Source organism: Purpureocillium lilacinum (assembly GCF_023168085.1).
Source record: "Purpureocillium lilacinum CBS 284.36 DNA, scaffold_1, whole genome shotgun sequence".
NCBI lineage: Eukaryota > Fungi > Ascomycota > Sordariomycetes > Hypocreales > Ophiocordycipitaceae > Purpureocillium > Purpureocillium lilacinum.
Window position 1 is genome coordinate 7060774 of NW_027072111.1, and position 25859 is coordinate 7086632.

The 25859-nt window shown below is 60.4% G+C and overlaps 7 protein-coding genes across 7 annotated transcripts; 4 read left to right on the plus strand and 3 right to left on the minus strand.

Moving 5' to 3' along the window:
• Positions 1–71: 71 nt before the first annotated feature.
• On the plus strand, positions 72–3615 carry PLICBS_001746 (uncharacterized protein; the record flags this gene model as incomplete). Its single annotated transcript, XM_018317161.2, has 2 exons — positions 72–1833; positions 1880–3615. 2 exons carry the CDS (start codon positions 72–74, stop codon positions 3613–3615), a joined length of 3498 nt encoding a protein of 1165 aa, XP_018182686.1.
• Positions 3616–3923: 308 nt separating this feature from the next.
• PLICBS_001747 (uncharacterized protein) lies at positions 3924–5276 on the minus strand (the record flags this gene model as incomplete). Its single annotated transcript, XM_018317160.1, has 6 exons — positions 3924–4070; positions 4392–4541; positions 4681–4760; positions 4830–4933; positions 5106–5145; positions 5204–5276. 6 exons carry the CDS (start codon positions 5274–5276, stop codon positions 3924–3926), a joined length of 594 nt encoding a protein of 197 aa, XP_018182685.1.
• A 1502-nt stretch (positions 5277–6778) lies between these two features.
• On the minus strand, positions 6779–7420 carry PLICBS_001748 (uncharacterized protein; the record flags this gene model as incomplete). The annotated part of the gene is made up of 2 exons (XM_018317159.2): positions 6779–6840; positions 6907–7420. The coding sequence occupies 2 exons, from the start codon at positions 7418–7420 to the stop codon at positions 6779–6781; spliced, it is 576 nt and encodes a 191-aa protein (XP_018182684.2).
• Positions 7421–13562: 6142 nt separating this feature from the next.
• On the plus strand, positions 13563–14210 carry PLICBS_001749 (uncharacterized protein; the record flags this gene model as incomplete). Its single annotated transcript, XM_018317157.2, has 1 exon — positions 13563–14210. The coding sequence occupies one exon, from the start codon at positions 13563–13565 to the stop codon at positions 14208–14210; it is 648 nt and encodes a 215-aa protein (XP_018182682.2).
• A 1278-nt stretch (positions 14211–15488) lies between these two features.
• Positions 15489–17192, plus strand: PLICBS_001750 (uncharacterized protein; the record flags this gene model as incomplete). The annotated part of the gene is made up of 4 exons (XM_018317156.1): positions 15489–15664; positions 15754–16396; positions 16514–16992; positions 17093–17192. The coding sequence occupies 4 exons, from the start codon at positions 15489–15491 to the stop codon at positions 17190–17192; spliced, it is 1398 nt and encodes a 465-aa protein (XP_018182681.1).
• Positions 17193–17630: 438 nt separating this feature from the next.
• On the plus strand, positions 17631–19553 carry PLICBS_001751 (uncharacterized protein; the record flags this gene model as incomplete). The annotated part of the gene is made up of 1 exon (XM_018317155.2): positions 17631–19553. The coding sequence occupies one exon, from the start codon at positions 17631–17633 to the stop codon at positions 19551–19553; it is 1923 nt and encodes a 640-aa protein (XP_018182680.1).
• A 3054-nt stretch (positions 19554–22607) lies between these two features.
• PLICBS_001752 (uncharacterized protein) lies at positions 22608–24308 on the minus strand (the record flags this gene model as incomplete). Its single annotated transcript, XM_065599899.1, has 2 exons — positions 22608–24277; positions 24302–24308. 2 exons carry the CDS (start codon positions 24306–24308, stop codon positions 22608–22610), a joined length of 1677 nt encoding a protein of 558 aa, XP_065455971.1.
• Between the last annotated feature and the right edge of the window lie 1551 nt (positions 24309–25859).

The window sequence follows — 25859 nt, forward strand, 5'->3', positions numbered from 1 at the left end:
GACGACACCTCAGCGATACTTGATCTGATCGCTCACCACTCCCTTCGCCCTGCCCGCCTGTCCCTCCCGCCATGGAGTCCTTCCTTCCTGTGGGCGGCTTCCAGCTGCCCTTCCAGAAGCGCCTCAGCCGCCTTTATAATGACACCAAGAAGTCGAGCGAATTCGTCAAGGAGCCGGTCCGGAATGAGGAGGATCCTGAGATCAAGGCCTTGCACCGCAAGCTGCGCATTCAGAAAGACCGCCTCGTCAGCTGGGGCATTGAGTGGTCTGACCCCAGCCAGTCCGCCGAGATTGACGAGTCTCTCTCCAAGGCCGGCCTCAGCGAGGTCGTCGGCAGCATCATGTCGACCATCAAGGACATTTTGGCTGAAGCTGAGCCCCTCTGGTTGAGCTCGAAGCGCATTGTCGAGGGCCCGCGCTCGTCGCCCGACAAGAAGCCGCCGCTGGTTCAGTGGGACAAGGGCCGCTTCGAAGACCTTGTCCGCGACCTCACCTCTTCCATCGACACGCTCTATGACCTGTCCCGGACCCGCTCCGGCGGCATCCCGCGTCGCATGTCCAAGACGGCCACCTTCAAGTCGTCGGTGGACGACTTCCGACCCTTTGAGTCGAGTCGCATGCAGACACCACAGCACATCGATCCGCAGACACTCACCCATCTGCGATCGACGGACGGCACCCACGGCGCCAACGCCCGCCAAGTCGTCTTCATGAGCAAGACTGCCTACTCGGAGCTCACGCAGGGCACCACGCGCGAGCCCTGGGCCCCTCTGCTCCTCGAGTATGCCACCTTTGACTCAATCTACGCAACGACGGGCATCATGCCCCCCATGGCCCGCTTCGAGAAGCTGTCGGCTGGTCTGCAGCAGGATCCGCAGCGAGCGCCTGGCACCTGGACAGGTCTGCCACGCCTCTTGGGCTACTTTGAGGACATGGAGAACTCGAGGCTGGGCCTCGTCTATCGGTTTCCGCCGTCATTCAACGCCGTTTCGTTCGAGAAGCTCACTCAGAACCCCCTCTATAGTCTTCCAACCCTGGGCGGCCTTTTGTCGAGCCCTGATACTGAACCATTGCTCGAGGCTAAATTTCGACTTGCGTATAATCTCACAAACACCATTTTCGACATGCACGCGCGCGGCGTCACCCATGGCAACCTGGTCGATGCCAACATCTCGTTTTGCGATTCGCCCAAATTGGCAGATGGCGCGAAGAAGACGGTCGATATTCGACGGCCACTTGTGTCGTCCTTCGACCTGTTCCCCGAGGATGATGCAGCAGCGGGCTTATCCCTCTGGCGCCATCCTCTGGATCCCCGAATGTTCAAGATGTCACCACTGAACAAATCAACGGATGAGCGAGTGCTCGAGTTGTACTCGCTCGCCATGGTTCTCCTGTCTGTCGGTCTGTGGGCAAAACTCGAGAGTCTAGCTCCTGAGCTTGCGATTGACCCCAGTTCTGCCGTCCTCCCTGACTCGCTCATGGACCGGCTGGCCGTCAAATGCGGCAGCCTGTATGCAAAGGCCGTCGAGGCATGCTGGCTGGCCCCCGACGAGGAGTTGTCTGGAAAGGCCGGCGGCGAGGCGCTGCTCTCGTCAATTCAGGTGCGCGTGAGTCGCTACCTAGAGGCGTGCTGCATACTCGATGGCGTCAGTGGCCTCGAGGATCGGTTGACGCAAGAGCTGCATGGCAATACGACGGAGAATCCGCAACCCGCAGAGTCGTCTGTTAAATCACCGATCAAGTACCCCGGCGACCGAAAGGTTTCGGTACAAGAACCAAGCTGTGCCCCGAAGAACCCAGAAAAGGCCGATGTGGCTGAAGTCGAATCCGATGGTAAGCTCTCTCCCAGGCATGCAAATCAGGATGCTGACTGTAATAGGCGTGTCAGGTACTCCTGCCCTTAAGATGAGGCTGTACCCTCACGTCCCGCTCGCGCCAGATGTTGTCGAGAAGTGGAATGTGATTCTGATGCCTCAGATCAACCACGCCCTCCGCCATTTCTACCGCAAGCACCCTGAGTCGGTTGAAATCTCCCTCGAATCGGTCGGCCCAAGTCCAAACAAGACACAGCCGACAGTCTTGGTGGTCTGTACGTCGGTCGGGAAAGTGCGCGCCATTCTGAAGAAGCGCCTTGGGGATTTGTTCGACGGCACCACGGGCTTCTCACTCAAGGTCTGCCGCGGCCAAGTTTTGCGCTCGCGCAGACACGCCACTTCAGTTCGTCGCTCCATGGCGCGCACCCACGACGGCGAAGACGACGAGACGGAAGCAGTCAACCCAGAGTTCCAACAGCGCCCCGGAAATGGCGCGAGCATCGGCGCCTGGATCGGTGACCGCCACTTGCCGCCTGTTAGTTTCGGCGGCTTGGTTTTGATCGATGACAAGCCCTACGGCATGACGGTCCACCACATGCTGGACGACCCGGACCGCGAGCTTGGAAACGCTGAGACTCTCCGCAGCAGCGCCAGACCCGGACACGATTGGCTCGCCGACACGGCAGTGGAGAGCGCGGACGACGAAGACGACGACGACGACGGTTATGCTTTTGGGTTGTCGGACACTGAGTCAGAGCCGTATTCAGATACGGACATTACCAGCGACTACGAAGACGACGAGGAAGAGGACGAATTCGAGCCTGGCGATATTCCCGGCATCGAGCCAGGCTGCGGAGACGGCTACATTGTGACTCAGCCAGCATTGGACGACGTGGAAGACGGGTTCTACCCGTGCGCCGAGACCGAAGACGATGACCACCTCGACACATTTAGCCTTGGCGAGGTCTTTGCGTCCAGTGGCATCCGCCGCAAACAGGCCAACGGGCTCGTTCATGAGGTGGACTGGGCATTGTTCGAATTTGCCGACGGTCGCTTGCCGGACGATAACACCATTCCGCAGGTGTCAGGCAGGAAGGCTCTGCCTACGACTAAGCCAGAAGAGAACACCCTTTTACACCCCACAACTGTCGCGCCGTCGGCATCGCTGCCAGGCATGGAAGTGCAGTGCATCGCCCGCACCAGCGGGCTGCAGACCGGTCAGATCTTGCCATCCTTGACGAGCGTCAAGATCTACGGCCGGGCATCCCCCAGCCACACGTATCAAATCACCAGTATGCCGTCTTCGGCGGCGGAGGGCTCACGCACAGAGCGGAATCGGCCGATGGGCATCCCAGGAGACAGCGGCGCGTGGGTCGTGGATCGCCAGCACAGCCAGCTATGCGGCCACATCTTGGCGTGGAGCCAGCGGAAGCATGTTGCATACATATGTCCCATGGACGTTTTGCTCCTAGACGTTGCACAAACCCTCGAGGCCACTGAGGTCCGACTCCCGGGCGGTGAGCCCGTTGTGGCGCTCGGAGACCCAAATGAAAGCGGTCTGGCGAGCCATGGACACGACATTGGAGGCGGAGACGAGGACCTGGAAGATCTCGTGGAAGAGGAGCACGACGGGAATGAAGATGGCGTTCCCCAACTGATCCAAAGCACGCAAAATATTAGCTTGCGCGATCAGGGGTCGTCGAGCCCGATCCGCTTGGAGGCGTCGAGCGAGCTGAGGGGATTGACGAGCCGACTGGAGGACATGAAGCTGGGACGGACCCAGAGGATTGGCGTCAACTGAGCTGCCGTGCGATTGCCGCACAGCTCGCTTTGTCTGCATGGGAGGGCTAGAGTGCGCACTGTGACGTTTGGATAGGCAATACCCTGGTGCGTTAAACAAAAGGAATCGCTGGACCACCGAGCCACCAGCGGGCTGGAAACGGGAAGTTTGGCTCTTGGCTGTGCAGCGTGCTTTACCCGGGTGTTTTGGGACAGCTCGTGGGGGGACAGGCAGACGATTGGCAAGTAGGTTACGAAGTGACGCTTGATGCAAATGCTCCAACGAATAGAACCAGAACCATGCCTGGCACACCTCTCTCAGCACATCCATCACATGAAGTCGTCCTCCCAGTTCTCGGCGCGGTCCTGGTTGCTCGTCGCAGCCATGTTCTCCTCGGTGAAGAGCTCGTCGTAGGCGTGGTCCTTCTGCCACTTCTTTTCCTTCCACTCTTGTGCCTGCCTAGCCTCTTCTTTTCTCTGTGGCGTGGAGAGGGCGAAAAGCAGTCAGCTTCGGGGTTCGCGGGCGGCAGGCGGCAATTTGATTCGTAGGCAGACGGATTGATTTCGGAACGCGCGGGAACAGAGCAAGGCAGGAGGGCGTGCTGGGACGTGTGGGAGCGGGATGGCAGTAGGCAGCCACCAGACGCAGGGCATGGCAATTTTGGAGCCTGGAGGGTGGGCCGGAGCGGGTGTGTGCATGAACAGTGGGTGTATGGATGGGGTGAAAGGTGCAATGCAAGGTGGTGAAGAAGAAGAGGAAGAAAGGAGGAATAGGAAATGGAATGGAGGAGGACGTACCCTCTGCAGCATCTCGGCCTGGTCGCGCCGGCGCAGCTCCTTGAGGCGGTCGTCACGCTCCTGTTTGAGATCGGGCTTCTTCTCGACCTTTGTCTTGTTGAGGCGGTTGACGATGGGGTTCTCGCGCTGCGGGACGAGCACGCGCTTGACCTGCGGGGGGACATTCTTCAAGTCAGAAAGACCAGCCTCACAATGTAGCAAAACAGGCTCATGGATGAGCTGTGAGAGAGGGGGGGGGAAGCAAAGAATAAAAAAAGAGACTTGCCTTGCGCTGGTCCTTGAAGCTGACCTGGCCGACGTCCATGCTGCCGTCCTTTTTGAGGTTGGACCATGGCGTGTAGATGATGGTGATGTTGTCCTTTTTGTTACCTGATACCATCAATGTTGGTCATCCCATTAGTGCAAAGGCAGCAAAAGAAGAAGAATTGAAGCCCATACCCTCAATGGAGTTGGCCTTGGTGAGCTGCGCGAGGTCCGTCACGAGGTCCTCGGGCAGGTTGTCCCAGGTCTGGCCCTCCTGCATGCGGAGGTAGATGTGCGCGCTTGACAGCTTGTCAACGTGAAACTAAAGCAACGTGTAAGTTCCCATCTGGCACCCGACGCGCGTGTAGTGAGAGTGAAGCATGGCATCGTACCCTGTGTGAGCAGCTTTGTGAGTTTCATGGCGATACGAGATGGGGCTCAACACCCGACAAGTTGGGCGGGCGCACATACCAGACATCTTCCTCCCAGCCGTACTTTATCAAGTCCTCATCTGTTTCGCGTGTGAGAAGATGCGATATGAGAGAAGAGGCGCGGCTCGGCTCACTTACTCTCAAACTTGTCTTTGCCGACGTAGATGAAGCCGGAGGGCTCAACGACGTTGGAGGTGAAGTAGTACACCATGGCTGCGGCTGCTGGCCCGACTGGGAGTTTGATCGATGCAGATGTGAACGATATGCTCAACGAGTCCGGGCAAGGGCCGACACTTCGGCTGCAGCGCGTGTATAAGCTGGCTTGTTGACCGACCGCTCAGCGGGAGTGCATTGCCCGAGAAGATTTGTGAGGAGAGTGGTGAATGTGAAGCTGGGGCGGTACATGGCCGCTAACATGCTCCACAGGGCACCTGGCGTTTGTGTGGTTGATGGCAGGTACCCTCACTCTCGGCCACGTGATTGCGCGCCCGTGTCGTTCTGGCGTCTGTCGTCGCCCACTGTGACCGCCACCCAGTGCGTTTCTTTGCTCTGCCACCGCCGGCCAGCGATTTGCATCGGCCACGATGTACACGGTCACATCGCATCGCGACATCAACCTCGATGTCAGCCATCGCATCACCACGCTCGTCTCGCTACTCCAACATGCCACGACCAGCGCACGCACTTGGTAGCAGCCCCGCGAGCAATTAAACGACCCACGGGCCGATGAGGAAAGAGACTGCTACACCGGCCCCAAGGCCGACCCGACAGACGGGTAGACTTACACACTGGCCCGCCTCCATGTCTCAAACCCTTTTGCCTGCTGCTCGTATCCTAACCTATCAAGGCCCGCCGTTGGGCTTTGACACACTGTCGCTCCAATAATAAAGGGGTGTTGCGTAGTGTGTATGAGATGCCCTGCGCCAAAACGGTCAGTGCCAGATCACGATTCGGCGAGACGAGGCCCCTGGTGTCTGCCTGTCTTCACCGCGGCGCGGGCCCCGGACGACGCTGGGCTGCGTCGACTTTGACTCAGACGAATAGGCAAACTCCCCATGCAAGATACCCGTTGCGGCTACACGGCGGGCGCCGCCATGGGCGTGCCCCGGGCTGCGACCAAGACCCCCCCGGCTCCGGCCCGAAAATCGTCGGCCCCGTCTTTCACGTCGGTGTCGGCATGGAGGCGCTGCTGGGCCGGCGATGCGGGTCGTTCCCCCCCGGGCCGCAGCATAGTGGCAGGATGCCAGGGTCGCGGGGCGCGCGTTCCTGTCTCACGGTCTCAACGCTCGACGGGGGGTTTTGACGTGTCGTGTCCAGGCTGTCGGGCCTCGATCGAGCTTGGCGCAGCGGTAGCTCAACGTCTCCGGCAGATCGGTTACGTCCGAGTCGGGCGCCGTGCAGTAGCTCAACGTCACTCGCGGGCTACGTGGGTATCTACTGTGTGTAGGTGCAAGTGGATCGCGAACATTCAACGTCATTTGGATATCGGCCTCTGGTCTCTCTAACTGGTAGTATTCCGCAAACTTCAAGGATCGATCGCTCGACTCGACAACAGCATCCAGTAACAGCCTGAAAAGGATTCCAATCTAGTAACATTGCCAGTTTCCATAGCACGCTTTGACCCGCCCAAGTGTTGTCTATCACGGTACGCCGTACTCAACGCAGCAAGCTCAACATGACATTTCCAAAACGGTTCACCCAGTTTTGCCCCCATCATGCGGGCAGCGGCAGTCCCGCGTCACGGGCCTTGCGCATCAGCGACCGCTCATCTGACGCTGTAGTTGTCATGTTAGCGCGAGGTCGTGCCGTGATTGCCGGCGCCGATTCGCAGAGAAACTTACATGGACTTTCCGTTGCTGCTTCGCCGGCCACGACGGAGATGGCCCGCGTGCCCAGCTGCGCTACCAGAGCCGCGCCGGCGTAGTCGCCCGGCACGAACTGGTACACGTCGATGCGGATCGTGAACGTGCCGGCATGCGCTATTGACAGGTCCGCAAAGGGGAACACAAACGACGCCGTAGAGCTTTTGGAGCTGGCCACCTCGTACCGGCTCGCCGCCTTGGTGCCCTCCAGGTAGCCGTCGACCACGGCGCCGCGCCGATTGAGAAGCACCGCTGTGGCGAAGTAGTCGACGTCACCCTCCGGTCGTCGGACCGAGTGCTTTGCGATGACGGGCGGGTACAGGTAGGCGCCGGCCTGGGCCTTCTTGGGAGGCTGGACGCCAATCTGGAACTCGGGCATGTTGAAGCAGGTGGTGGTGAAGGTGTCGTGAAGCTGTTGTTGTTGTACCTCTGGGTGGGTGAAGAGTCGTTGCGTCTCGCTGTCTGCGGACACGTAAGAGACCTTGGTCGGCATGGCGGATGCCCTTGATATATATGTTGTTCAACGAAGTCTCGCCTCCCGGGGCCGGTCCTCTGGTAAGGATACGCCCTTGTCGGTCAGGGCCGCCGCCGCACCCTCGCTCAAATCACAGACAAGAAGATTCCACCGGTCACCGAATTCGGTGAAGGATGGCGGACGCGGATAGACTCAGCACAGCTGCGGGAACCCGACAAATGTCGCGGCGCAACGTCCCACGCACGTTCTCTCGCAGCCCGGATACGCCCCGGAGGTGACACCGCGATGCAGGGCGAGGGTAGGGGTCCGCTGCTGCAGAGTAGCAGGAGCGTGTGTGCCTTGCTTGGTTGCTCTCGCTTGATGCCCGAAGAGATGACGAGTCTGCCTGTACGGTGGGTGCGGACGAGTAACAAGGCGCGCGCGGAAAAGGGCGAGGTGCGCGTGCGTGTGCGTGTGTGTGAGGCTTCCCTCAGGAACAAGGCGGTCACGAAGCGAGCGACAGGACAGGGTCGTATATATCTTGTGTCACACGGGGTGGGAAGGGAAGGGCGGCGAGGAAGTCAAGGACCCCCCTCCCCGGAGGCCGAGTCAGGTGCATCGGTGCCTCCCGCAAGGAGTGTGATGCATATCAGACATGGGACGAACTGCTTCGCGGAGAGTTGTTTGCGTATGCGGCTTGTATTCCCTGCGGCGACCGGGGGGTGTAAGAAGGGGGAGGGGGGCAAGGAAAGGAAAGAAAACTGCATAATACCCAGGTAAGCTACGGAGCAGCCGTAGCTGAGTTACCGGGCCTGCTGGAGATGTTGTCTCGCGCTTCCTTTGTCTCACGCCCAAGGAGGAGGGCAGAGCGTCACCGGCGGCGCGCAGCTGGTGGTGCTGTCATTGCCCTGTTCGGACGGAGCGTGGGATGAACGAAACGAACGAACAAGGGGGGCGGCGCTGGCGTTCCCGGGGCGAATGGGGTCGCGTACCAGGGGGCCTTGGGGGCCATCGATTTCCCAGCCCATCGGATCGGGTCCGCGCCAGTGCGGGCTGGGCGCGGGAAGAGTCTGCTCGTGGTGGTCCCTTGGTACATGTCCTACATCCAGGGAGCGGGCGACAGGTGGCCCTGGATCCCAGTTCCAGTTCCAGTTCCAACAGGGCTGGGCAGAGATGGGATGCATCGTGTTGCCTGTCGAGTGATTGACCCGACGGAGGCACTCGCTTGCCCTGTTCCTTGACAGCTCTCACTTTCGCACTCTCTCGACACCCGGACCATTCAAAGACATTTGGGACACGCGCCGATCACTAATCCCGTCACATCTGATCTCAGACCTCGAGGGTCTGCCTGGATCTGGCAAGAGACCCGAACGAAACGGGCACCCAGAAAAGAAAGAAGGAAGCAGGTTCAATGACTTTCTCGGGAAGCCGCGTTGGCCGCCGAGAGGCGTCGCCGCCGCCGCCAGCCCAGGTGGGCTGGGCTGGGCTGCGTGGGTTGCCGAAAAGAGACAGCGCCTGCTGGGAACCTTGGCTTGGGAAAGGCAAAAGAGAAGGACTGCCCGCGACACTTGTCTCACAGGAGATGACCTCGACAATGGGTCATGGGCTGATGTCTGGGCGTTGAAGAGCCTGCGCGTTGTCACTTTAGGTTGCATGCCAGCTTTTTTCTGGAGCGGAACCGGGAACGGCTAATGGGATCGGGAAGCGAGCGAGCGGGCGAGCTGCTAGCCTCCGTCTAAGAAGCTTGTAGCGAGCTGGACTGGAGTGCGCAAAGAGACGACAATCCGGGGGACATGGACAGTTTCCTCGCCTGTTCTCTCAACGCCCGGCCCTTGGTGTTCAAGCTGCTGTGCCGCTGTCCGGGGCACGGAGAACGATGTAAGTTGTAGTAGGCGCTGTTCCGGCGCTCGCGATGAGGAAACAAGGTCGGCCGATTGAGCCAATACGCCCGCCCGTAAAGGGGCACAGCAGCGCCAGGCAGGCGAGCAAGCCGGGTAAAAAATAAAAAGTGATGTATAAAAAAGACAACTCGGGTGAAAAAAAGATGACAGAACAAAAGAAACCAGGGCTGAAAGCCGCAAAGGAGCGTGAAAAAGGGCCTTGCGCTGGGGAAGCTCGAGATTGCAATCCCTGGACAAGCACGATCTTGCACTGTCCGTCACGACCGTCACGACCGACCGGGGGTCGTGGAGATCGGGCGCCGCACGACAGTGTGCAGCCACTGCAGCGCCTCACCCAGGGCCCCGGGACCTGTGGCGCTGGGAGCTGGCCTGCGCTGCCCGCGTTGGGGGTGTTTGGCGAGGTTGGACAAGCAGGGGTTCTGGCGAACAAGGGGGGTGACGGGGCTGGAGGAGGAGGGAGATGGCGACGATGACGTGAAGGCTACGGAAAGCAGGAACAAGACAAAAGCAAAGAAACGTGTCTGCTGGCCCCCCCTTCCCGTGCCTGGGCATCCAGACCAGGCCGAGGGCCATGCCATGCCGGATCCCAATACCAATACAGAGAGGAGAGCAAGGCTGCTGTTTCTCCCGCGACGACCTGTCAGCTTTCGACACGCCCCCGTCGAGATGATGTGCGCCGCACATGACGTCGCGCGTTCGCCTTTCGCTGGGAGCAAGTTTGTTTGCTTGTCGGGGATGAGCTCCAGGGACATGGAGCCATTTGGGGCCTGGCTGGTCGCCGTCCTGACTCAATTACAAACATGCTCGTAAGCGACCGGGCCGGCAGTCAAATGCCCTTGAGATGGTCGCATCTGCCGAAGAGGCTTCCTGGCATCATATCCGTGCCTGCTGCGGCGCCTCGCAAGGCCGGGGGCGTGTGATACGCAAGCGCCTGGAGGCTTGCTCTTATTCACGTGCCTGGTGCATGTATGTGCTCGGATTGCGCTCGTGTGAGCCGGGCCTTGCGATGTGCGACGCCCTTTCATGTCGACACAACGCGCGAATGATTGGGGACTGACTCTGCGTCACGCGCTCTGTGTTGTTACATCGTATGGATTCGTGCGCTGGCCACCCGGGCGAGACTGAAGCTGCTGGTGCGACGGAATATCACGGACCATACCACCGTCGATGTGCCCGGCTGGCCGGAGCTAAATCTCGTTCGTGCATGTGGCTCCGTGGTTGCGTGGCTACGTACGTACGTACAAGCGAACCTTGGAAGAGCCTGAAGCGTGGCGCGATGTATCCAGGAGCGTGGCGCGATGTCTCAGCGTGCAGCTGGGTCGGGTCGCATATCAAGAGACACGGTCTCGAAGATGGAAGCCCGATCTTTCTTCCGGCACCATGAGGGTGGCGGCGGCGACGACCGATTGGGAGAAACGGCGGTCTTCCCGGTCTCGTCCGCCGGGCAGCGGCAGCACCCTCCCTCCCTTCCGTCGTCGTCGTGACCCAGATAAGGATGGAAGCCGTGCAAGGTCTACCTGTTTGGGCGACGTGCATTCGATGCCCCCCGTTGCGCGCAGCAGCCCCTCGGAAGAGAATCTTCGAGGGATCGTTCCCTCACTTATGAGAGGTGACACGTCACGCACTGCGGGTTTGACACGCGCGCACGCGTGGGGTTGCGACTTGCAGGACTGGGCAGAGAGAGAGAGGGTGGGAGGCATGCATAGATGGATGGCGAGAGGGAGAGGGGAGCCTGCGTGTCTACGATTGCAAGGCTGCCAGGAGCCAATGCCGTGTGAATGCCTCGCAGAGGCCAGCTGAAAGCAACATGAAAAGGAAAAAAGGGCCGCTGAAGAATGTGGAAGGGCTTGCGGGTGCGAGTTCCGGTGTGGTAGGGCTGGGCAGCTCGCGCGTGTTCAATGGCAACGGGCAAGGCTATTAGCTAGTATGGGATGGACAGTAAGTGGCTGCGCGACGAGCTGTGCGTGTTTAACCTTGTTTTCAGTGTATAACTGTACATCCCTTGTCCTATGCGCCGCAGCGAGCACGGAGCATGAGCGAGGCGTGGATACTCGGCGGTCCGCACTCGCTCAAACAAGAGAGCTGAGGCCATGCGCAAAGGCTGGTCCATGCTGGTGGGTTTGGTTTTCGCGGAGAGCCTAGTAGCGCTTCGTTACGTTAATACCGCGGCAAAGGACGTGAGGTCGGGGCAGCCAAGGTGTAGGCTGGGCTGTATGCCCTACGCATTGTCTGCGTTTCAACCAGTTTCGCACACAGGCCAGTGCGTATGCAGCGGCGCGAGCCCAGGTTAGACGCCTGCAGTCGTTCGGGCACGACGCCCTTGCGACGTCTGGGTGAAAGCCGCCGGGCAACATAAACGGGGTTTGAGAGAGCAGCCACCAACGCTCAACTGCGTCGCGTCGCAGTGGCATGTGGACTATAAGGCAAGAGGCTCCTGGCTCGGGATGAAAGAAGCTTTTGGTCTGCCTCGCCTGAAATTATGAGCATGGGCGAAAACGAGTGAAGCTATATTGATCAGGCGTCGAAATGAAGTTCACAACGGCATTGACCTTTTGCGTCGCGCTTGCGGGCGAGGCAAGTTCTTGTCACTCTCCGAGATCTGCAGGCCATCAAGTCATGTTGCTAACGTCAAGCGCCTTGGGATCAATTAGGTTCTCCTCACCCAAGCAGCTCGATCAGACAAAGGCGACGAGTCGATGAAGCTGGGGCAGGGCGGCCCGCCGCCGAGGGGGCCGCACGCGGAGAAGCGATGGCACGGGGACAAGCATAAAGACAAGCAGTAATCCGAGAAATCCGCGGAACTCAAGCCATTTGATTCCAACCTGTACCCCAAAGTCATTTGCGGTAGATGGAAGAGCTCGAGCCGTGACGACTTTGAGCTAGCGCGTAAGAGAATCCGCGAATTTCTCGACGCCGAGGACGTGCACCGCGGACTGGCTCTGAAGCCACCCCAGAAGTACAAGTACGATGCCGGGCCGGACAATTGCAAAAGAATTTCTTGCGAAAGGACCAAGGGAAACGACATTGGATTGTGGTTTTGCAATGAGGTGAGGGCAATGGATGGCGCCTATGACGCTTTCCTAGGCTGCGGGACAGCATCTGGAGCAAATTTTACTGACGGTGTGGTACAGAAAAAGGAGTCCTTTCAGAGGAAGGGGAATGGTCTCCCTTATGGGGCCCTCTACTCCATACAGAGCATCACGCACAGGGAGGGCAAGCTGTGTACTGAGGAAGACTGGAACAAATTTTCGGTCCAGATGTTTAGCAAGGATGGCTGGAGCGTCATCCTCAGCGCCAAGGAGGGCCTGAACTGCGACGACTGAATGCGCGTTGCCACTCTTCTTCGCCAGCTTAGCGGCCGCCGCGGCGGCCGCCAATGCCAGCATATGTCAACGACGACGATAGCAGGACCGATGTGGCAGAGGATGACGGCACGAGATCGGCGACATAGCCATGCGTGGGCTGGTGCTTGAGAGTGACTGGAGGTGCATAGGTCCAACTCGGGAATCAACGACAGGAGGTGCCGCTAGAGGACGAAAGGCGAATATTGTCTGACAGGAAACATTTATGTGTCAGGAAAGAGGCGCTATATATATGTGTGCAACAGGCGTTGAATTCATGGGAAACAATCTTTACAATCCAGCGAATCGCTTTCCGACGCCATCTGCGAGCATGAGCAGTCGACATGCCAGGCTCGAGCCGCCGCGGCGGGACTTGCAGAATTGACGCTGTGAGGAGCGCACAAGCTACATGTAGAAACCGTTGCCATGATGACTTAATGCGGCGACGTTGCCCGAGAGCAAGAGGGCTTACCGGTCCTTTAAATGCCAGCACACACACATGTGCAGACGCCAGTAGTTGGTGGCCTTCTGCTGTCATCTTCTCTTGAAGTTGACGTGGCTTTGGCGCTGCGAGGAGGCAAACTCTACTCTAAAGATTTGCGGGTTGGGGCGCGCTTGTCGCGACGGCCTCACGCCCAGCACGTGCTACGAGACAAACTCAAATCTTCACCCAAGAGCTGAATAAAAAGACTCTGTGCACGTCTTGCTTGTTCTCTATTTCTTCACCATTTGCATCACCTTGAAGAACACAACTGGTTGCTCCTAAGGCCACTTCAAACTCCTACTCCGCTTCCACCACAGCTCAGCTCTGTCGGCTTGTGTATTCGCACTTGCAGACAGTTTCGTTACGTCTATACCCACCTTCAAAGTCCATACAGCTTCATTATGGTACGCATCGCCGCCGGGTTGGCTGTGGCGGCGGCCTTGTCGAGCACGCAGATGGCGGCAGCTCGGTCCATCGCGCCGCACGACAAGGTCAACAGCACCACGCCCACACAACTGGTCGAGCCAAGCTCAAACGACACCGCAGACGACCACACGGGAATGCAAGATGTCCGAGACGCCATCGCGCGAGCTTCAATGAAGGCCATCGCCGCCGGGGGCAAGAACAACAAAGGCGCGCTCGGCGACGCACCGCCTATGCCAGGCGTCGACACCACCGCCGGCGTCACGCCCGCCCACGGGCAGGTCGTCACGCTGCCGCTGCGCATGGACCTGCGCTGCCGCTGGAACTACATCAGCGACCAGAAGGACGTCAAGGTGTACCGGGCGTTTATGCGGCCGGGCCGCGACAACCCCCAGCAGATGGACGAGTGGTGCGACGAGGTGCGGGATAAGCTTCAGAAGCGCTGCGAGGGCGACTACGGCAAGGGCAACTTCACGTGGCACCGGTGCGCGGGGGACAGCAAGGACCTGCTCAGCTGGGGGCCCAAGGGCGCGGTGGCGACGTGGGAGATTCCCGTCGCGGAAGGGGAGAAGCCAAAGTGCGTGCGCCAGGCGCTGGAGAAGGCGGCTGGCGGGTGGCTGGTGGACTGGATGGGGTTCGAGGGATGCTACCAGGCGTTTGGGTTCGAGATCGAGTATTGAGGGTTGGAAGGGTAGGCTGCATGGTTGCACTGGAAGGCAGATGTTGACTGTGTAGGGTCTCGTCTGGTCACTGTGGTGTGTGTACTGGGGCATTGATGGCCAGGCCGGGCGACACGGATCTGCCTTCTTGTCCAAGTCAACCTCAACACCACCATGCCTGCATCCCACTCAGCTCTTGTTTAGAAACCACCACTGTTGCTCTCCACTCCCCATTCACGCACGTGTTTCCGTATTGCGAAGAAAAAAAAAACAGTTATGTTATTCTTACATTATACCCCGGGGGGAACCGACGCCGGCCGCCAGCGCGCCCTCCGAGTCCGGTGCCCCGATCGGGAAGGAGGCGGCCGGCCCGGCGCCGAAGCTGGCCGAGCGACACGGGAGCGGCGCCCCGGAACCTGCGGCCACGCACCCTCACTGTACCAGTCGCTCAGGGGGGATTTGTAGTTGGGGCAACACCTCGGAAAAGGGCGCAGACGAAACGGGCCCGCGTATCCGCACACGGTGACGTCTCGTGTGGGTGCGCTTGCATGAATTTTCCTCCCCATTCTCCTCCGGCTCGTTCCACAAGCGGCGCGCTGGTTGCTCTGCTTGTTCCCTTTGCTAAGGTTTGCTTGCTGGCACACACACAATCCCGTGGGCAGCCGCTGCGGGACTGACGCACCTCATGCGGCCGTCACCCACCCACATCACACCTACGGCCAATCATGAATTGCCCGTCAACAGCAAGAGAGCTGCTACCGTACCCGGAGGGCCCCCCCTGGTCCGCCTCTGACAGCACCAGCAGCAGGGAAAGCTACCCCGCCAGGCGGGGGTCCTGCGGGCTCTTTATCGGCGGCGGCGGGCTTGGGGTTTGTTGCTGCGCCGTGCCCTGCCGTGTCCGTCTTCAGGATCCCTCCACCACCACAGTCACCACCACCCACCTCGTCGGGGCCCATGAAGCCAATGGCAGCGTGGCAGTTGGCCGGTAGCACCACTTCGGGTCGCTGTCTGCATCGCGGGGCCGCCGCATTTTGTTTGTCTGCCGCTGCTGCCCCTCCTCCTCTTCTGCCTCCGCCGCCGCTGGGCCGCCGTCGTCATCTGCAGGCCCGTCGTTTCGCGTCTTCCGTGCCGCAGCTACTCTCCTCTTCCTTCCCTCCTCTTTCTCCTCCTCGTCTCCCATCATCATCACACCCGAGAATAGCCTCCTCTCGACCACGTCGCGCGCCTGCCAACCACACAAGCACGACAGCGACATACCGAATCCCCCCCCGAGCGCCGTACAGCAGCAGCACCGCCGCAATGGTCGCCCAAGACTTCGAGGCCGTCCTCAAGGGCAAGTACCCGGCCAAGGCGCACGCCCGGCGCGTGCTCGACATCCTCCGCCAGAAGGCGCCCAAGGCCGGCAGCGGCGTCTTCTACCTCGAGAGCACCCGGACCAAGCTGCAGGAGGACAATGACTCTCCGGAGCACTTTAGGTACGCCGACACAGCTCCTTCGTGCCTCGGCCCGTAGCCGATGGTTCCCTCGACCGACTGGAGGCTGACAAGCAACTTCAAAATCGCAGGCAGCGCCGCTTCTTCTACTACCTCACCGGGTGCAACATGGCCGACTGCTCCGTCGCCTACGACGCCGCCGCCGACAAGCTGATCCTCTTCATCCCGCCCATCGACCCCGACGACGTCATCTGGTCCGGCCTGCCCGTCAGCATCGACGACGCCCTCGCGCGCTGGGACGTCGACGAGGTGCGCTACACCAACGAGGTCAACGCGACGCTCACGCAGCTCGCCTCGCGCGCCGGCGCCGACGCCACCGTCTTCGCCCTCGCCGGCCAGGTCTCCGACGACGTCACCTTCCTCGAGTTCGCGCACAAGGACTTTGACGCCCTCAAGCCCGCCGTCGAGACGGCCCGCGTCGTCAAGGACGAGTTCGAGGTGGCCATGATCCGCAAGGCCAACCACATCTCCAGCCTCGCCCACAAGGCCGTCATCCAGCGCGCCCGCTCCGCCCGTTACGAGCGCGAGCTCGAGGCCGCCTTCCTCGAGCGCTGCGTCGCCCACGGCGCAAAGGAGATGGCCTACCACCCCATCCTCGCCGGAGGCAAGGCCGCCGCCACGCTGCACTACGTCGACAACAACGCGCCGCTCGAGGGCAAGCAGAACGTGCTGATTGACGCGGGCGCCGAGTGGGAGAATTACGCCTCGGACATTGTGCGTCTTTTTGACTGTTTTCCTCCTTTCCACACCACCTGTGTCTTTCTCGTTTCTTCATGCGCAGAGAGCACATTACACTCGTAAGAGATCATGATACTGACGTTGGCCTTCCAGACGCGCACGTTCCCCTTGTCGGGCAAGTTCACCAAGGAGTCGCGCGACATCTACGACATCGTCTACAAGATGCAGCAGGACTGCACCGACATGATCAAGGCGGGCATGCTCTGGGACGACATCCACCTGCACGCGCACAAGATCGCCATCGCCGGCCTGCTGGCGCTCGGCATCCTGCGCGGCGACGCCAGCGAGATCCTGGCCGCGCGCACCAGCGCCGCCTTCTTCCCCCACGGCCTGGGCCACTACCTCGGCCTCGACACGCACGACGTCGGCGGCAACCCCAACCGCGGCGACAAGGACGCCCTGTTCCGCTACCTGCGCCTGCGCGGCGTCATCCCCGCCGGCAGCGTCGTCACCGTCGAGCCCGGCGTCTATTTCTGCGAGTTCATCATCCGGCCGTACCTCGACGACCCTGTCCACAGCAAGTTCATTGACGCGGCGGTGCTGGACCGCTACTGGGACGTTGGCGGTGTCCGGTGAGTTCTGCCCTCCGTCTCCCCTATTTTTCTTTTCTCTCCTCTTTGCTCTGTTTTGGTGGTGAATCAATGGTGCATTTGGCTGACAGAATTGCTGCAGCATCGAGGACAACATCCTCGTCACCGAGACGGGCTACGAGAACCTCACGACGGCCATCAAGGAGGCCGCTGAGATTGAGGCCACCGTTGCCTCGGGCTAGAGACTAGAGCCTCGGAAGAAATAAATAGAAAAAGACAAAGAAAAAAAATACAGTCCATAGGGTCCCGAAAATGGTCCCATGATGCAATCCTCTTCACTGTCGTGACGCCAATTGCCGGCGCTTCCTGAAACGCTTGTCGATTGCAAAGAGATCCCCCGCGAGGCCCGGAGATTGGCTGTCGTAATACCGTGCTAGCTGGTGCAAATTACCACGACGCAGCACTGTGCCCCGGGGCTGGGTGACGAGGCGCTTCTTTGTCTCGCCAAGCGTCTCTCATTTGCCCACTCGACAAGGGATGAGGGCGAGGCGCGCCTCAACAATGGGGGCTTCCATCATGACTTCTTTCTTTTCTTCCCGTCTCCTCTGCTAAAACCCACCGCGCGTTTCGCATCTTGTAAGATGTCGGGCCAGCAGTAGCTGAGCAAGACGGAGAGAAGCATGGAGGCTGTCCCTCGCCGCCGGCCGCTGGCCAGCCGGTCGCCCAACGGATCCTACCTCACGGTGCAGCAGCCGCAGCCGCCGCCTCCGGGCCTCCCGCCGAGTGCTCGCCCGGGCGTCCTCCGGCCCTGCCGATCGGCGGCCCAGCTGCGTGCCAACGGCGCTCGCCAGGAACAACGACCCGAACCCTTGAACTCTACTCGCGGTGGGCACGCCGAAGTTGGCTTTCCGATCGACGACCTTCCTCCGCCGTACTCGCCCTATGCTCCGGCCTCGCACAGCACCACCGGCGGCAATGGCGGCGGCGGCGGCGAACTGCGTCGCGTGCAGAGCTCCTCGGCCCTCTCGCAGGCCGCCCGCGACGCGCCTTCACCCAACGCCTCGTTCCTGTGCGCCGCGCCATCATCGCCATCTTCATCTACCGCATCACAGGCGTCAAAGCCGTCGAGATGGAAAGCCGCCTTCACCGAGGCCCAGTACGTCGCCGGCGGGCTCGTCAGCCGACCCGCCGAGTCGACGCGCCACTACAGCATCATCCGCCACTCCCACGCCCTGGTCTGGTACCGCGGCCCCTCCACCTCCGTCTCCGTCACCATCCTCGCGGACGAGCCCCTCCCGCCCGGCCGCAAGCTCTGGCTCCAGGAAAAGGGTTACTCTGGCGGCCTCGGCATGACGGTCAAGGCCTTCATGGGCTCCACGGGCAGCTGGCTCGACGTGACGCCAGCGCGCGAGGCCCGCCCGGAGCATATCCCCGAGGTGGACGAGCGCGGCATCCAGCGCGACCTGCGGCGCTTCGCGAAGCGCGCCTCGGGACGGCTCAAGGCGCATGTGGCGCGGGAGACGCATGTGGTGCGCATACCCGCGACGGCGACGGACGGGTACTTTCGCCTCGTGCTGTGCGCCGGCGAGAAGGAAAAGGACAAGGACTCCAAGAAGGTGCTGTGCGGCAGCCCCGTGTTTCGCATCGCCAGCACATCGACGGACGTGGCCATCGTGCGCGGCGCGAGCCTCAGCACCATGCCGCTCGAGCTCGGCGTCAAGGTCGCGAGCACCATCGGTCAGCAGGTGGCCAAGAAGTACACGGGCGTCGCGGGCGCCGTCGTGCAGAACCGCGCCGCCAAGGTGGCTCACTACGCGGCGGCCAAGACGGCCGGCAAGACCGTCCTCGAGACGTATCACAAGGTCGGGCTGGCGGACTCGGTCAACGATAGCTGGCAGCGGAGCAGGCAGGGGCAGTACGGCCAGCATCTGCTGGAGCCGACCATCACGGTCATCGGATCCGACGCTGGGCCCTCTCCCCCGTTTCCCTTGAAGTTCGACGGCAAGGTCGCCGCCGCGAGCGGGCGGTCCGTGGTAGAGCTGGGCTACCCGACCGCGAACCTCAAGGACGTGTCCGACGCCATCAAGACGCGCCTCGGCGGCGTGTTCGCGGCGTGGGTCATGATCGTCCCGGCAAAGGGACTCGAAGACGTCGACAGCGACTGGCACGAAGCCGTCGTCACCATCGCCCCTCCGCGCGACGCGCCCCCAAGCGTCGCCATGCGAAACAGCGTCGCGGTGCACATCGCATTCGACTTTGACGGGGTGACTTTTTACGACGCCAGGCTCAAGGTCCTACTCATGGGCTACCTCCACGCCGCGTCGCTGTCAAGCAACACTGGCGAGCTGGCCGACGAGCACGCCCAGGACGTCATGACGACCCTCGCGAGCCTCGGGCGGGACAACTGGCAGCCCCACGACACGGTCACGCAGATGCGGTCGATCCGCAGCGAGAGGAGCTTCTCCGACAGGCTGACCGAGGCGACGGGCAAGGTGCAGGAGCAGGTTGACCGGATACCGCTGCACTGGGCGGGCGTGCGGTCCGACTCGGGGACCGCGCGGGACCAGATGTACGGCAACGGGGGCATTTGGATTGCGAGATAGCATTTACGTGGGAAGCGAGTGCTGCAGCGACTTATATGGCATCTAGCGTGTACAAAATTGGAAATCGTTTTGGCAACATGAAGCAAGTTCACGAACAGGACGGTGACAGGGCAGCGACTGGAGCCACAAACCTGGCCATGGACTTCGGCGATAGTTACTGCGAGGACGGTCGACCATGCCCCTGTCCAAAGTGCAGAGTGCTTGATGGACCGCTCGCTTACTGAAGGCTCTCACATATCTTGAGGTCGACCCGGAGGAGTCTGCAGGTCGGCCAGTGCCGGCATCGTAGACGTCCATGGGCTGTGCTATATTTGTCAAACAACGTTGGTGGCCAGAATCGCGCACCTCAATAAGGTTGCCTTTACGGCCAAACCACCGACGGTAGTTGTAGCAGGTGCAGAACCGGTCGGAGCGCTACGTCTCTCTCACTATGAATGTGCCATTTACATCACAAAACGTCGCGCGGAGGTCCGCCTCGAGCCCTGTACACCAACCCCCGACGTCGGACACAATGGTGCCGTTCCGACGCCTAGGTTGAGATATTGCAAAGAGGCTCAATTACGGCAACATGCTTCAATGTTTCACACTCAGCTGGACTGCGTATCCGCCATCGAGATCAGATTGCCGCATCTCCGTACTCCGAGATCTGTCACTGATGATCATGTGCCACGAACATGGCGGCATCTCGCATCCCAGGGCGCTCTTGGTCCTACACAGCCCCCACCAGTTCTCCATACACGATCGAACGTCCTCAGATCATCGTCTGTGACTCCAGTCTGCGCCACGGACCGTATCTGGATTCCACACACCCCATAATCCGGACCGACACGCTCCATCTCAAACGCCAACGCTGGGTAATGGTTCATCGCCAGTGGCGTCCGTGTTCATGTCTCTCACACAAGCCTGTCTCACAGCCATTTCCTCACCTGCCGGTCCCAACTTTGGCTCAATGTAGTAGCAACGGCGAGTTCGGTAGAGCCCGCCGTATATGCACGGCAGCCAGCCAGCCACCGCGGCGTGCTGCGACGTGCCGCTCAGCCGCAAGTCGAATGGAAACATGCTTCTGGGGTGCGCAGTCGGGCGGACGACGCGTGACCACCAGCACCAAGCAGAAGCACGACGTCTCCTCCTCCTCCTACGCCTCCATGTCCGCGAGCGCCGCCGCCGATGTCGCCGTTTCGTCGAACCTTCTACTCGTTAGCTCCAGATTGCCGGCCTTCCACACCGCTTCTCCGTCTTCTTCGCCGAGCTTGGCTGCGGCGGCGGCGAATATGCTGCTAGACATCCCACCGCTCTAGTATGTAGTTCCGTACCATATCTCATGCCGTTGGTGGGATCGATCTCGCCGCGCGGCAAACAGGGTGCTACCTTGCACCTTGCCCCTGCTGCTGCTACGAAGCACCACGTACATATGTCCCGCGTTGCAAGTGCCGAAACCCGCGCGCCCCTGATCCATGGATCCCTTCTTCCCTCGAGATGCTCCTCCTTCAGCCCCACGAGGGAGCTGAATGGGCAAAAGGGCGGCCATGGACGGCCGATCTATCGATTCCCGGCATCGCGCCCAACCGCCGCCCCTTCCCGTGACCGGACCGCGATGCGGGGGATCTTCACCGACGCCAGCCAGCCACTGCCTGCGCAACGGCCGCAGTGCAGTGCGGGGAAGGGAGGGCGTCTTCACTCCCCCAGGTGGTTCGTCCGCCTCCATGTGCCCGTCGTTTCTTTTTCCCCCAAGCCACCATGATCTAAATGCTGTCCGAGATTCTGCGTTTGAGACATGCTTTCGCGCAGTCCGAGAGTGCGGCGCACACATGTAGGGGGTGGTCACGTTCGTGGGTTCATGCCTCACTGCTCAGCCTCAACATTCGGCGGTGAGCGATGACCGCCTAAGGTTTCGTTCCACTCATCAGTCTCACATCACATCACATCACATCACATCATGCATAGCGCGCTCAAAAGGTTCAGCCCATTATCGTGTCATCTCTTGTCTGCGTGTGCTCATCCTACCAATAGCAGAAAAACGCTTTCAAAGTCAACCGTTATGCCGTAGCATCGATGAGCGATGCATCCATCCCATGCCAGCCAACCAACCATTTCCAGGACCGTAACAATTCTCATTCCATCCGTCGTCCTCGCCATGCTTTGCAAGAAGAGCAGGCTAGTCTCCAAGACAATGTGAAAAGCGTCATTATAATTTTTCAACCGCCGCCCGAGCCCATTTTCCAGGCCGTGATGTAAAACAGCCGTAGCCGTGCCAAAGGTGCAAAGGAAAGTGAAATAAACACCATGATTCAAAAGCCCAATGTCGCCTCTTTGATGCAACGAGAGTGCACAATCTGCAAACCGGTTCCGTAAACGCCTGCCGTGAAAGACCTAAGCCAGCAATGCTAAACAGTTTGAAACACAAAATCCAACGCTCCTCGTGTCGTGAGGGGAGTCTTTGTCAGGCACCATTGTGCCCCAAGCGCGTGTGACTCAGTCGGTCGCTTCAAAAATCCGAGTTCATGGTGGCTCGGCTCACAAATCGATCAGACGCTTGATCTATCGTTCGCTGAGCTTCTAGCCGCGAATCGCCGTCGCGGACTGAGATTCCGTACTCCAGGGGAAACGATCCGACAACTGTGTACTGTGATAAGACACGTCGCTCGCGGGCGTCCCAGCTCCAGAGGCCAGCGCAGAAGGCGTGGCCCGGGTGGAACTCCTCGTCGCAGACGTAGAGCGATGTTCGCTTGGCCCAAAATTGACCAAATTTTGCATCGCCGTCGGCGCAGGTACCGATACCGTCATCAGGGAAGGAAAGTACGGGTTCGAGCTGCCGAGTCTGATCGAGTGATGGGTGGCCGTCGGCTCGACTCGACGGCTCTCGACAGTGCTCTTTGCCTCGATGTCCCCCGCGGGTCCGTCATATGATCCGTTCTTCAGAGTCCCGTCCTTGATGGTGGGACTCGACTTGGAAGAGCCAAACTGTGCCCTCCCGTTAGTTCAATGTTCCTTCCGTCATGTCTTGCGCATCATCTCCAGGCACCAAGCGTCGCCATCGAAAAGGGGTTGGGCGGGCTATGCCGTCGCGGGGGATTCGGTGAGGCTAAAGTGCAATCCAGGGGTACGTACAAAGCAGTATTTGTTGACGAGCTCCTCATACGACGCGCTAGCGAGGCTCGGGGTCGGCGAGAGTGAGCCGTTCGGGGAGTGTTCGCTGCTCGAGCTCGGCGATGCAGCTGCCACCGCCGGTTGGGGAACGCCCAGCGAGGATCCGAAGCCGCGGACGTTGCGTTTCATATACAGCGCGTCCTTGTCCTTTGCCGCCGCGTCTTTAGCCACCTGCATGGCGGCGCTGAGCGAAGCACCAAAGTCATATCGGTTGGAGAAGGCGACGCCGCTGGGTGACGTGAGGTTCGTGGCGATGTTGTCGCTAGCCAGGTTGGCCGTCGACTTGGTCTTGAGCCGCAGGGGTCCAGACTCTCCGAGGTACTCGTGGATGGGCTGATCGAACGCGAGCTTGTTGGGCTCGCTGCCAAAGGCGTCCAGAGACACGGGCACTGACACGGGTCGCAGCGCGCTCGGCGGATTATGCCTGCGGTTGCTGCTGCGCGGCAGGCCATTGGCAGAGCGAGACGTAGCGCCCCCGAAGTTGTTCTTACCGTTTTGGGGCAGGTGCTTCTTCTTGAAGTCGACCTGGAAGTTTGTCGAGCTGTTGTTGTCCCAAAACTCCTGGCCGTTTACCGAGTAGCGCACGCAGAAGAAGAGCGTCTTCGATTCAAGATTGGCCATGTCTGAGAGCTTGATGGTGAAGGTGAAGCGGTCGTAGCTCACAGGTGTTTCCCGAGGTCGGATCTCGTGGCTGTACTCGGCGGCGACCTCGGACACTGTCTTCCAGTAGTCGAGCGTGAAGCGGCACGAGACCTGTTTGTGGAAGGCCAGGTTGGCAACGGCGATGGAGCCAAGCAGTGACTTTTGATCACTCGACAGCCACACCTTCTCCAGCCTGACGGGCATCGCCTTGCGGTGGTGCGAGTCATGCGGGAAGTTGGCTGTGACGAGTTCCCATTCGAACGGCGGCGTGCGAGTTCCCTGCTTGCCGTTACCAGGAAAGGGATATTCCCCGTCACTCTCGTAGTTCTCCACCGGCGAAGACCCCGCGCTGACGGCCAGAGGACGATCGACCTGCAGGAAATGCCGTACGTGCTCCAGGTGTGAGTCGAAGTGAACGGCCTTGGAGAAGATGGGGGTTCCGGGCATGCTCGTCGGCCGCCGGTGAGAAGCACGCAGCGCAGGCCGTACAAGCTCTCCAGACTTTTTCCGGACCATCTGCGGCTTATACTTCAGGTCCTCATCAGAGTCCTCCTCGGAGCCCATGACGGAGTTATCGGCGGATTTGGGGGTGGTGATGGTAGACTCTGTTGCGGACCGCACGTGGCCGAGCTTGCGGCCGACTTTGGGCAGGTTAGCGAGGGCGCTCGTGCTCAAGCACAAGCGTACCCCGTGAGATTCAGCAGCCTCCGTTTCTTGCTTGCCATCGTTTGAGGGAGCCGGTGATGTTGCAGGCAGAGGAATCTGGCTGACAGCATCGCGCAAGTTCTTCAGCGTGTCCCGATCCCGTCCCAGAATCTCGATGGGCTCCTCGTCGTCGCTCCCTGAAGTTGCCGACTCGGGCGGAGAGACGATGGCCCCCTTGGGTATCAGCTCCCGCGCATCCGTCGGCGGCGGCGGTGATTGCCGCACGCTCCCTCCCAAGCCCCCGTTCACGACACCCTTCATGGTCGTGGTGAGAGACTCCGTCTGGACGTCATCGAGGCTGGTGATAGAAGGGGTGCGGCGGTGCTTGTTGAGGTACGAGGCAGATCGGGGAAGTGATGGCCGTGGCCCAGACTGGAAAGATGAGCGACGGCTCACATCAGGGGACCCGGAGGCTGAAGAGGCAGGTGATCGATGTGAGGGCGGCGTATAAGGCATCCCAAACACGGGCGGCCTGTAGATAGAGCTATAATCGGGATTGCAGAGGGGGATAAGTGTGAGCGTTTGCGATGTAAGGGTGTAGGTGGTGGTCGGCGAGCGACAAGTGGCTAGATGACTTGGCTCGGGGATGGAATCATAGGTCGTCGGGGTTTATGAAGACAGCGCCGTAGGACGAGACGAATGAACCTGCTAAGTAGCGGATTGTTAGCCGCATAACCATGCAGGGGAGTGCGAACGTGAGTAGGGGAAGCGTGTCTTGCATGCCCGCATGGCGCTGGCTGTGCAAGGAGAACGGCGAGCAGACGCTACGAGTGCTCGCCAAAGATTGATGTCGTGCGCATATTATGCGTCACCGAGTCCGTGGTCGTTGCAAAAGGGAGCGGGACGTACCTTGAGGGGCAACAAGGCAGGCGGCTGTCGAAGAGGTTCCAAATGCGGCGCGTCACACAAGGCAGATTCGGGCAATATTCCAGCAACCGAGACAGACCAAGCGGGAAGCAAGAGCGTATTAATCCAACCCAAGAAGCGAAGAAATCGGAGGCGGAGACGGAGAAGGCGAGAGCAGGACGCGGAAGGTGCCGTCTAAGAAGGCGTCGTTTCGTGCAGGCAGGGCCGGGACGGACGGAGCGCCGTTGGCAGAAAAAAAATGCACGACGTCACTGTGGCCTGCTGCGGCTCGTCGATAAGACACTGGTCGGTTCCGCCGTTACCGTGCCTTGGTGAGATGGTCGAAGGGGAAGCTGTTCGAGTCAACAGCCCGCCTATGCTTTCGTGTCGAGAGAGGAAAGCCTCGATCTCGTGAATTGGGTGATTCTCTGGGAGAAGGAGAGATTGGTGGTGGGCAGCAAGAGCCAGGAAGAGCCGGGGCGGGGAGCGGGTTGATTTTGTTGCACTTCGGAGGCGGCGGCGGCGGGCGCTGACGGCGGGACTGACAACTGAGATGGCACACACTCAGACGCCCATTCCCACCCCAGGCCGGACGCTATTTTTCCAACAGTGCAACGGCAGGTACTGCACTGAAAGGCACTAAATCTTGCTACCAGCATTACGGGGGGGGGTGGCCAAGGATCTGGGTGAAGTGGAGGGAGGGGGGCCTGGCCAGGCGCAGCTTCATCAAGGACATGGAGGTCCGGGCTCGGCAGCCCGTCTTTGCCTGCCCGGATTGTGTGCTATCAGCGGCTCGGCGAGGCGAAGCGAGTCTTGCATCTCCTGCTTGGCTGAGCCGGCTCTCCGGGTTTTTGACTTTCAGCGGTTGACGTCTCCCTTTTCTGCTCCTGTACGCACGCAGCGGCCACGAGGCAAAACGTGATCCAACGGCGCTGCGTGAGGGGACGACGCATCGGGGCGGCGGCG